Consider the following 12,038-nt stretch of genomic DNA (forward strand, 5'->3'; position numbering starts at 1 on the left):
ACCTTGAAACAGGTCAACATTCACAAGGCCGCAGGGCCAGACGGATGGGCAGGGGCGCAGCCATGGGTAAACCTGGGAGGGCATAGGCCCACCCACTTGGGAGCCAGGTCCTGCCAATCAGAATGAGTTTTTCCCCAGAAAACGAGCTTTATTACAGACAGAAATACTCCTCAGCACCCCCCTCCCCGTCCTCAGACGATCCCGCAGGTGAAGAAGCCGGATGTGGAGGTCCTGGGCTGCCGTGGTTACACGTGGTCTGCGGCTGTGAGGCCGGTTGGACGTACTGCTAAATTCTCTGAAATGTCGTTGGAGGTGGCTTATGGTACACCTCTGTTGGACATTCCTGCAGTCAGCATGCCAATTGCACGCTCCCTCAAAACTTGAGACATCTGTGGCATTGTGTTGTGTGACAAAACTGCACATTTTAGAGTGGCCTTTTATTGTCCCCAGCACAAGGTGCACCTGTGTAATGATCATGCTGTTTAATCAGCTTCTTGATATGCCACACCTGTCAGGTGGATGGATTATCTTGGCAAAGGAGAAATGCTCACTAACAGGGATGTAAACAAATTTGTGCACCAAATTAGAGAGAAAGAAGCTTTTTGTGCGTATGGAACATTTCTGGGATCTTTTATTTCAGCTCATAAAACATGGGACCAACATTTGACATGTTTTTGTTCAGTATAATGAGACAAACCAGTATGATGGCTTGCTGGTTGATGATGGTCTGTTGCTGCTGAGCCATCTCTGTCTGTTCTGGAGAACCTGGAGAAACACACAGACACTTTCAACACAACTAGAAACAACCTCCTCTTGAGATACAAAAAGATAAACACGGTAGGGTACAGGGTAGGGTACACGGTAGGGTACAGGGTTAGTGTCTGACTCGGTAGGGTACAGGGTTAGTGTCTGACTTGGTAGGGTACAGGGTTAGTGTCTGAATCGGTAGGGTACAGGTTTAGCGTCTGAATCGGTAGGGTACAGGGTTAGTGTCTGACTCGGTAGGGTACAGGCTTAGAGGCTGACTCGGTAGGGAACAGGCTTAGTGTCCGACTCGGTAGGGTACAGGGTTAGTGTCTGACTCGGTTAGGGTCCAGGGTAGGGTACAGGGTTAGTGTCTGACTCGGAAGAGTACAGGGTTAGTGTCTGACTTGGTAGGGTACAAGGCAGGGTACAGAGTAGGGTACAGGGCAGGGTACAGGGTTAGTGTCTGACTCAGCAGGGTACAGGGTAGGGTACAGGTTTAGTGACTGACTCGGTAGGTTACAGGGTTAGTGTCTGAATCGGTAGAGTACAGGAAAGGGTACAGGGTTCGTGTCTGACTCGGTAGAGTACAGGGTAGGGTACAGGGTTAGTGTCTGACTTGGTAGGGTACAGGGTTAGTGTCTGACTTGGTAGGGTACAGGGTTAGTGTCGAACTCGGTAGGGTACAGGGTTAGTGTCTGACTCGGTAGGGTACAGGGTTAGTGTCTGACTCGGTAGGGTACAGGGTTAGTGTCTGACTCGGTTAGGGTACAGGGTAGGGTACAGGTTTAGTGACTGACTCGATAGGTTACAGGGTTAGTGTCTGAATTGGTAGAGTACAGGAAAGGGTACAGGGTTCGTGTCTGACTCGGGAGAGTACAGGGTAGGGTACAGGGTTAGTGTCTGACTTGGTAGGGTACAGGGTTAGTGTCTGACTTGGTAGGGTACAGGGTTAGTGTCTAACTCGGTAGGGTACAGGGTTAGTGTCTGACTCGGTAGGGTACAGGGTTAGTGTCTGACTCGGTAGGGTACAGGGTAGATTACAGGGTTAGTGTCTGACTCGGTAGGGTACAGGGCAGGGTACAGCGTTAGTGTCTGACTCGGTAGGGTACAGGGTAGAATACAGGGTTAGTGTCTGACTCGGTAGGGTACAGGGTAGAATACAGGGTTAGTGTCTGACTCGGTAGGGTACAGGGTTAGTGTCTGACTCGGTAGGGTACAGGGTAGGGTACAGGGTTAGTGTCTGACTCGGTAGGTTACAGGGTAGGGTAAAGGGTTAGTGTCTGACTCGGTAAGGTACAGGGTAGGGTACAGGGCTAGTGTCTGACTTGGTAGGGTACAGGGTTAGTGTCTGACTTGGTAGGGTACAGGGTTAGTGTCTGATTTGGTAGGGTACATTGCAGGGTACAGGGTTAGTGTCTGACTCGGTAAGGTACAGGGTTAGTGTCTGATTTGGTAGGGTACAGGGCAGGGTACAGGCTTAGTGTCTGACTTGGTAGGGTACAGGGTTAATGTCTGAATCGGTAGGGTACAGGGTTAGTGTCTGACTCGGTAAGGTAAAGGGTTAATGTCTGACGTGGTAGGGTACAGGGTAGGGTACAGGGTTAGTGTCTGACTTGGTAGGGTACAGGGTTAATGTCTGAATCGGTAGGGTACAGGGTTAGTGTCTGACTCGGAAGGGTCAAGTGTTAGTGTCTGACTTGGTAGGGTACAGGGTAGGGTACAGGGTTAGTGTCTGACTCGGTAGGGTACAGGGTTAGTGTCTGACTCGGAAGGGTCAAGGGTTAGTGTCTGACTTGGTAGGGTACAGGGTTAATGTCTGAATCGGTAGGGTACGGGGTTAGGGTACAGGGTTAGTGTCTGACTTGGTAGGGTACAGGGCAGGGTACAGGGTTAGTGTCTGACTTGGTAGGGTACAGGTTTAGTATCTGACTTGGTAGGATACAGGGATAGTGTCTGACTTGGTAGGGTACCGGGTTAGCGTCTGACTCGGTAGGGTACAGGGTTAGCGTCTGACTCGGTAGGGTACAGGGTTAGCGTCTGACTCGGTAGGGTACAAGGTTAGTGTCTGACTCGGTAGGGTACAAGGTTAGCATCTGACTTGGTAGGGTACAGGGTAGGGTACAGGGTTAGTGTCTGACTCGGTAGGGTACAGGTTTAGCGTCTGACTCTGTAGGGTACAGGGTAGGTTACAGGGTATGGTACAGGGTTAGCGTCTGACTCGGTAGGGTACAGGGTAGGGTACAGGGTTAGTGTCTGACTCGGTAGGGTACAGGTTTAGCGTCTGACTCTGTAGGGTACAGGGTAGGTTACAGGGTATGGTACAGGGTTAGCGTCTGACTCGGTAGGGTACAGGGTAGGGTACAGGGCTAGTGTCTGACTTGGTAGGGTACAGGGTTAGTGTCTGACTTGGTAGGTAACAGGGTTAGTGTCTGACTTGGTAGGGTACAGGGTTAGTGTCTGACTTGGTAGGGTACAGGGTTAGTGTCTGAATTGGTAGGGTACAGGGTTAGTGTCTGACTTGGTAGGGTACAGGGTTAGTGTCTGACTCGGTAGGGTACAAGGCAGGGTACAGAGTAGGGTACAGGGCAGGGTACAGGGTTAGTGTCTGACTCAGCAGGGTACAGGGTAGGGTACAGGGTTAGTGACTGACTCGGTAGGTTACAGGGTTAGTGTATGAATCGGTAGGGTACAGGAAAGGGTACAGGGTTCGTGTCTGACTCAGTAGGGTACAGGGTAGGGTACATGGTTAGTGTCTGACTTGGTAGGGTACAGGTTTAGTATCTGACTTGGTATGGTACAGGGTTAGTGTCTGACTTGGTAGGGTACAGGGTAGTGTACAGGGTTAGTGTCTGACTCGGTAGGGTACAGGGTTAGTGTCTGACTTGGTAGGGTACAGAGTTAGTGTCTGACTTGGTAGGGTACAGGGTTAGTGGTTGACTTGGTAGGGTACAGGGTAGAGTACAGGGTTATTGTCTGACTCGGTAGGGTACAGGGTTAGTGTCTGACTCGGTAGGGTACAGGGTTAGTGTCTGACTCGGAAGGGTCAAGGGTTAGTGTCTGACTTGGTAGGGTACAGGGTTCATGTCTGAATCGGTAGGGTACAGGATTAGGGTACAGGGTTAGTGTCTGACTTGGTAGGGTACAGGGCAGGGTACAGGGTTAGTGTCTGACTCAGCAGGGTACAGGGTAGGGTACAGGGTTAGTGACTGACTCGGTAGGTTACAGGGTTAGTGTATGAATCGGTAGGGTACAGGAAAGGGTACAGGGTTCGTGTCTGACTGAGTAGGGTACAGGGTAGGGCACAGGGTTAGTGTCTGACTTGGTAGGGTACAGGTTTAGTATGTGACTTGGTAGGGTACAGGGTTAGTGTCTGACTTGGTAGGGTACAGGGTAGGGCACAGGGTTAGTGTCTGACTTGGTAGGGTACAGGTTTAGTATCTGACTTGGTAGGGTACAGGATTAGTGTCTGACTTGGTAGGGTACAGGGTAGGGTCCAGGGTTAGTGTCTGACTCAGCAGGGTGCAGGTTAGGGTCCAGGGTTAGTGTCTGACTCAGCAGGGTGCAGGTTAGGGTACAGGGTAGGGTACAGGGTTAGTGTCTGACTCAGCAGGGTGCAGGTTAGGGTCCAGGGTTAGTGTCTGACTTGGTAGGGTGCAGGGTAGGGTACAGGTTAGGTTACAGGGCAGGGTACAGGGTAGGGTGCAAGGCATGGTGCAGGTTAGGGTACAGGGTTAGTGTCTGACTAGGTAGGGTACAGTGTTAGTGTCTGACTTGGTAGGGTACAGGGTAGTGTACAGGGTTAGTGTCTGACTCGGTAGGGTACAGGGTTAGTGTCTGACTTGGTAGGGTACAGAGTTAGTGTCTGACTTGGTAGGGTACAGGGTTAGTGGTTGACTTGGTAGGGTACAGGGTAGAGTACAGGGTTATTGTCTGACTCGGTAGGGTACAGGGTTAGTGTCTGACTCGGTAGGGTACAGGGTTAGTGTCTGACTCGGAAGGGTCAAGGGTTAGTGTCTGACTTGGTAGGGTACAGGGTTCATGTCTGAATCGGTAGGGTACAGGATTAGGGTACAGGGTTAGTGTCTGACTTGGTAGGGTACAGGGCAGGGTACAGGGTTAGTGTCTGACTCAGCAGGGTACAGGGTAGGGTACAGGGTTAGTGACTGACTCGGTAGGTTACAGGGTTAGTGTATGAATCGGTAGGGTACAGGAAAGGGTACAGGGTTCGTGTCTGACTGAGTAGGGTACAGGGTAGGGCACAGGGTTAGTGTCTGACTTGGTAGGGTACAGGTTTAGTATCTGACTTGGTAGGGTACAGGGTTAGTGTCTGACTTGGTAGGGTACAGGGTAGGGTACTGGGTTAGTGTCTGACTCGGTAGGGTACAGGGCAGGGTACAGCGTTAGTGTCTGACTCGGTAGGGTACAGGGTAGAATACATGGTTAGTGTCTGACTCGGTAGGTTACAGGGTAGGGTAAAGGGTTAGTGTCTGACTCGGTAGGGTACAGGGTAGGGTACAGGGTAGGGTACAGGGTTAGTGTCTGACTCGTTAGGTTACAGGGTAGGGTAAAGGGTTAGTGTCTGACTCGGTAAGGTACAGGGTAGGGTACAGGGCTAGTGTCTGACTTGGTAGGGTACAGGGTTAGTGTCTGACTTGGTAGGGTACAAGGTTAGTGTCTGATTTGGTAGGGTACATTGCAGGGTACAGGGTTAGTGTCTGACTCGGTAAGGTACAGGGTTAGTGTCTGATTTGGTAGGGTACAGGGCAGGGTACAGGCTTAGTGTCTGACTTGGTAGGGTACAGGGTTAATGTCTGAATCGGTAGGGTACAGGGTTAGTGTCTGACTCGGTAAGGTAAAGGGTTAATGTCTGACGTGGTAGGGTACAGGGTAGGGTACAGGGTTAGTGTCTGACTTGGTAGGGTACAGGGTTAATGTCTGAATCGGTAGGGTACAGGGTTAGTGTCTGACTCGGAAGGGTCAAGTGTTAGTGTCTGACTTGGTAGGGTACAGGGTAGGGTACAGGGTTAGTGTCTGACTCGGTAGGGTACAGGGTTAGTGTCTGACTCGGAAGGGTCAAGGGTTAGTGTCTGACTTGGTAGGGTACAGGGTTAATGTCTGAATCGGTAGGGTACGGGGTTAGGGTACAGGGTTAGTGTCTGACTTGGTAGGGTACAGGGCAGGGTACAGGGTTAGTGTCTGACTTGGTAGGGTACAGGTTTAGTATCTGACTTGGTAGGATACAGGGATAGTGTCTGACTTGGTAGGGTACCGGGTTAGCGTCTGACTCGGTAGGGTACAGGGTTAGCGTCTGACTCGGTAGGGTACAGGGTTAGCGTCTGACTCGGTAGGGTACAAGGTTAGTGTCTGACTCGGTAGGGTACAAGGTTAGCATCTGACTTGGTAGGGTACAGGGTAGGGTACAGGGTTAGTGTCTGACTCGGTAGGGTACAGGTTTAGCGTCTGACTCTGTAGGGTACAGGGTAGGTTACAGGGTATGGTACAGGGTTAGCGTCTGACTCGGTAGGGTACAGGGTAGGGTACAGGGTTAGTGTCTGACTCGGTAGGGTACAGGTTTAGCGTCTGACTCTGTAGGGTACAGGGTAGGTTACAGGGTATGGTACAGGGTTAGCGTCTGACTCGGTAGGGTACAGGGTAGGGTACAGGGCTAGTGTCTGACTTGGTAGGGTACAGGGTTAGTGTCTGACTTGGTAGGTAACAGGGTTAGTGTCTGACTTGGTAGGGTACAGGGTTAGTGTCTGACTTGGTAGGGTACAGGGTTAGTGTCTGAATTGGTAGGGTACAGGGTTAGTGTCTGACTTGGTAGGGTACAGGGTTAGTGTCTGACTCGGTAGGGTACAAGGCAGGGTACAGAGTAGGGTACAGGGCAGGGTACAGGGTTAGTGTCTGACTCAGCAGGGTACAGGGTAGGGTACAGGGTTAGTGACTGACTCGGTAGGTTACAGGGTTAGTGTATGAATCGGTAGGGTACAGGAAAGGGTACAGGGTTCGTGTCTGACTCAGTAGGGTACAGGGTAGGGTACATGGTTAGTGTCTGACTTGGTAGGGTACAGGTTTAGTATCTGACTTGGTAGGGTACAGGGTTAGTGTCTGACTTGGTAGGGTACAGGGTAGTGTACAGGGTTAGTGTCTGACTCGGTAGGGTACAGGGTTAGTGTCTGACTTGGTAGGGTACAGAGTTAGTGTCTGACTTGGTAGGGTACAGGGTTAGTGGTTGACTTGGTAGGGTACAGGGTAGAGTACAGGGTTATTGTCTGACTCGGTAAGGTACAGGGTTAGTGTCTGACTCGGTAGGGTACAGGGTTAGTGTCTGACTCGGAAGGGTCAAGGGTTAGTGTCTGACTTGGTAGGGTACAGGGTTCATGTCTGAATCGGTAGGGTACGGGATTAGGGTACAGGGTTAGTGTCTGACTTGGTAGGGTACAGGGCAGGGTACAGGGTTAGTGTCTGACTCAGCAGGGTACAGGGTAGGGTACAGGGTTAGTGACTGACTCGGTAGGTTACAGGGTTAGTGTATGAATCGGTAGGGTACAGGAAAGGGTACAGGGTTCGTGTCTGACTGAGTAGGGTACAGGGTAGGGCACAGGGTTAGTGTCTGACTTGGTAGGGTACAGGTTTAGTATCTGACTTGGTAGGGTACAGGATTAGTGTCTGACTTGGTAGGGTACAGGGTAGGGTCCAGGGTTAGTGTCTGACTCAGCAGGGTGCAGGTTAGGGTCCAGGGTTAGTGTCTGACTCAGCAGGGTGCAGGTTAGGGTACAGGGTAGGGTACAGGGTTAGTGTCTGACTCAGCAGGGTGCAGGTTAGGGTCCAGGGTTAGTGTCTGACTTGGTAGGGTGCAGGGTAGGGTACAGGTTAGGTTACAGGGCAGGGTACAGGGTAGGGTGCAAGGCATGGTGCAGGTTAGGGTACAGGGTTAGTGTCTGACTAGGTAGGGTACAGTGTTAGTGTCTGACTTGGTAGGGTACAGGGTAGTGTACAGGGTTAGTGTCTGACTCGGTAGGGTACAGGGTTAGTGTCTGACTTGGTAGGGTACAGAGTTAGTGTCTGACTTGGTAGGGTACAGGGTTAGTGGTTGACTTGGTAGGGTACAGGGTAGAGTACAGGGTTATTGTCTGACTCGGTAGGGTACAGGGTTAGTGTCTGACTCGGTAGGGTACAGGGTTAGTGTCTGACTCGGAAGGGTCAAGGGTTAGTGTCTGACTTGGTAGGGTACAGGGTTCATGTCTGAATCGGTAGGGTACAGGATTAGGGTACAGGGTTAGTGTCTGACTTGGTAGGGTACAGGGCAGGGTACAGGGTTAGTGTCTGACTCAGCAGGGTACAGGGTAGGGTACAGGGTTAGTGACTGACTCGGTAGGTTACAGGGTTAGTGTATGAATCGGTAGGGTACAGGAAAGGGTACAGGGTTCGTGTCTGACTGAGTAGGGTACAGGGTAGGGCACAGGGTTAGTGTCTGACTTGGTAGGGTACAGGTTTAGTATCTGACTTGGTAGGGTACAGGGTTAGTGTCTGACTTGGTAGGGTACAGGGTAGGGTACTGGGTTATTGTCTGACTTGGTAGGGTACAGGTTTAGTATCTGACTTGGTAGGGTACAGGATTAGTGTCTGACTTGGTAGGGTACAGGGTAGGGTCCAGGGTTAGTGTCTGACTCAGCAGGGTGCAGGTTAGGGTCCAGGGTTAGTGTCTGACTCAGCAGGGTGCAGGTTAGGGTACAGGGTAGGGTACAGGGTTAGTGTCTGACTCAGCAGGGTGCAGGTTAGGGTCCAGGGTTAGTGTCTGACTTGGTAGGGTGCAGGGTAGGGTACAGGTTAGGGTACAGGGCAGGGTACAGGGTAGGGTGCAAGGCATGGTGCAGGTTAGGGTACAGGGTTAGTGTCTGACTAGGTAGGGTACAGTGTTAGTGTCTGACTTGGTAGGGTACAGGGTAGGGTACTGGGTTATTGTCTGACTTGGTAGGGTACAGGTTTAGTATCTGACTTGGTAGGGTACAGGATTAGTGTCTGACTTGGTAGGGTACAGGGTAGGGTCCAGGGTTAGTGTCTGACTCAGCAGGGTGCAGGTTAGGGTCCAGGGTTAGTGTCTGACTCAGCAGGGTGCAGGTTAGGGTACAGGGTAGGGTACAGGGTTAGTGTCTGACTCAGCAGGGTGCAGGTTAGGGTCCAGGGTTAGTGTCTGACTTGGTAGGGTGTAGGGTAGGGTACAGGTTAGGTTACAGGGCAGGGTACAGGGTAGGGTGCAAGGCATGGTGCAGGTTAGGGTACAGGGTTAGTGTCTGACTAGGTAGGGTACAGTGTTAGTGTCTGACTTGGTAGGGTACAGGGTAGTGTACAGGGTTAGTGTCTGACTCGGTAGGGTACAGGGTTAGTGTCTGACTTGGTAGGGTACAGAGTTAGTGTCTGACTTGGTAGGGTACAGGGTTAGTGGTTGACTTGGTAGGGTACAGGGTAGAGTACAGGGTTATTGTCTGACTCGGTAGGGTACAGGGTTAGTGTCTGACTTGGTAGGGTACAGGTTTAGTGTCTGACTTGGTAGGGTACAGGGCAGGGTACAGGTTTAGTGTCTGACTCGGTAGGGTACAGGGTTAGTGTCTGACTTGGTAGGGTACAGGGTAGGGTACAGGGTTAGTGTCTGACTTGATAAGGTACAGGGTTAGTGTCTGACTTGATAGGGTACAGTGTAGGGTACAGGGTAGGGTACAATGCAGGGTACAGGGTAGGGTGCAGGGTAGGGTACAGGGTAGGGTGCAGGGTTGGGTACAGGTTAGGGTACAGGGCGGGGTACAGGGTAGGGTACAGGGCAGGGTACAGGTTAGGGTACAGGGCAGGGTACAGGGCAGGGTACAGGGCAGGGTACATGGCAGGCTAAAGGGCAGGGTACAGGGCAGGGTACAGGGTAGGGTACAGGGCAGGGTTCAGGGCAGGGTACAGGGCAGGGTACAGGGCAGGGTTCAGGGCAGGGTACAGGATAGGGTACAGCGTAGGGTCCAGGGCAGGCTACAGGGTAGGGTACAGGGCAGGGTACAGGGCAGGCTAAAGGGCAGGGTACAGGGCAGGGTACAGGGCAGGGTCCAGGGCAGGGTTCAGGTTAGGGTACATGGCAGGGTACAGGGCAGGGTACAGGGCAGGGTACAAGGCAGGGTACAGGGTAGGGTACAGGGCAGGGTTCAGGTTAGGGTACAGGGTAGGGTACAGGGCAGGGTACAGGGTAGGGTACAGGGCAGGGTACATGGTAGGGTGCAGGGTACAGGGCAGGGTACAGGGTAGGGTACAGGGCAGAGTACAGGGCAGGGTACAGGGCAGGATACAAGGCAGGGTACATGGTAGGGTACAGGGTAGGGTTCAGGTTAGGGTACAGGGTAGGGTCCAGGGTAGGGTACAGGTTAGGGTACAGGGCCGGGTACAGGGTAGGGTACAGGGCAGGGTACAAGGCAGGGTACAGGGTAGGGTACAGGGTAGGGTACAGGGTAGGGTACAGGGCAGGGTTCAGGTTAGGGTACAGGGCAGGGTACAAGGCAGGGTACAGGTTAGGGTACATGGCAGGGTACAGGGCAGGGTACAGCTTAGGGTACAGGGCAGGGTAAAGTGCAGGGTGCAGTTTAGGGTACATGGCAGGGTACAGGGCAGGGTACAGATAGGGTACAGGGCAGGCTAAAGTGCAGGGTACAGGTTAGGGTACAGGATAGGGTCCAGGGTAGGGTCCAGGGTAGGGTACAACTTAGGGTACAGGGCAGGGTACAGGGCAGGGTACAGATAGGGTACAGGGCAGGCTAAAGGGCAAGGTACAGGGTAGTGTCCAGGGTAGGGTCCAGGGTAGGGTACAGGGCAGGGTACAGCTTAGGGTACAGGGCAGGGTACAGTAACACTGCATGGTAAGATGATAAACACACTATCACACCATGCCTGGCATCACACCATACCTGGCATCACACCTGGCATCAGAGGTAGGCCTGGCATAGAAGGCATGAGGGGCATCCCATGGAGGGGGGGCATGGCAAGGGGAGGGGCAGCAGGGGGTGTAGCAGTGGTGGTCGAGGGAGCTGAAGGAGCCAGAGCAGGATGCTGGGTGTGGTAGGGGTGGCGGGCAGCAGGGGGTGAGGCAGGAGAGGTAGGCCGGGTGTGGTAGGGGTGGCGGGCAGCAGGGGGTGAGGCAGGAGAGGTAGGCCGGGTGTGGTAGGGGTGGCGGGCAGCAGGGGGCGAGGCAGGAGAGGTAGGCCGGGTGTGGTAGGGGTGGCGGGCAGCAGGGGGCGAGGCAGGAAGCTGGTACTGCTGGTGGTACTGATGGTGGGAAGGGCTTGGCATTGTGGGTACAGGGGGTATCATCCCTCCCATCACTGGAAGCACTGGCACAGCTGGGCAGCAGACAGACAGGAGACAGGGTTAGGATACAGCTGGGCAGCAGACAGACAGGAGACAGGTTTGGATACAGCTGGGCAGCGAACAGACAGGAGACAGGGTTAGGATACAGCTGGGCAGCAGACAGACAGGAGACAGGGTTAGGATACAGCTGGGCAGCAGACAGACAGGAGACAGGGTTAGGATACAGCTGGGCAGCAGACAGACAGGAGACAGGGTTAGGATACAGCTGGGCAGCAGACAGACAGGAGACAGGGTTAGGATACAGCTGGGCAGCAGACAGACAGGAGACAGGGTTAGGATACAGCTGGGCAGCAGACAGACAGGAGACAGGGTTAGGATACAGCTGGGCAGCAGACAGACAGGAGACAGGGTTAGGATACAGTTGGGCAGCAGACAGACAGGAGACAGGGTTAGGATACAGCTGGGCAGCAGACAGACAGGAGACAGGGCTAGGATACAGCTGGGCAGCAGACAGACAGGAGACAGGGTTAGGATACAGCTGGGCAGCAGACAGACAGGAGACAGGGTTAGGATACAGCTGGGCAGCAGACAGACAGGAGACAGGGTTAGGATACAGCTGGGCAGCAGACAGACAGGAGACAGGGTTAGGATACAGCTGGGCAGCAGACAGACAGGAGACAGGGTTAGGATACAGCTGGGCAGCAGACAGACAGGAGACAGGGTTAGGATACAGCTGGGCAGCAGACAGACAGGAGACAGGGTTAGGATACAGCTGGGCAGCAGACAGACAGGAGACAGGGTTAGGATACAGCTGGGCAGCAGACAGACAGGAGACAGGGTTAGGATACAGCTGGGCAGCAGACAGACAGGAGACAGGGTTAGGATACAGCTGGGCAGCAGACAGACAGGAGACAGGGTTAGGATACAGCTGGGCAGCAGACAGACAGGAGACA

The 12,038-nt window shown here is 53.1% G+C and overlaps 1 protein-coding gene across 1 annotated transcript in view; it reads right to left on the reverse strand.

The window, feature by feature from the left end:
* LOC129867767 (unconventional myosin-XV-like) overlaps positions 1-12,038 on the reverse strand; it is a 414,777-nt gene that overhangs the window by 119,918 nt on the left and 282,821 nt on the right. Inside the window, exon 36 of the mRNA XM_055941278.1 lies at positions 698-765. Coding sequence (XP_055797253.1) covers positions 698-765 — 68 coding nt within the window. The remainder of the gene's footprint in view (positions 1-697; positions 766-12,038) is intronic.

This window comes from Salvelinus fontinalis, chromosome 2 (genome assembly GCF_029448725.1).
Source record: "Salvelinus fontinalis isolate EN_2023a chromosome 2, ASM2944872v1, whole genome shotgun sequence".
In the NCBI taxonomy this organism is placed as follows: Eukaryota; Metazoa; Chordata; class Actinopteri; order Salmoniformes; family Salmonidae; genus Salvelinus; species Salvelinus fontinalis.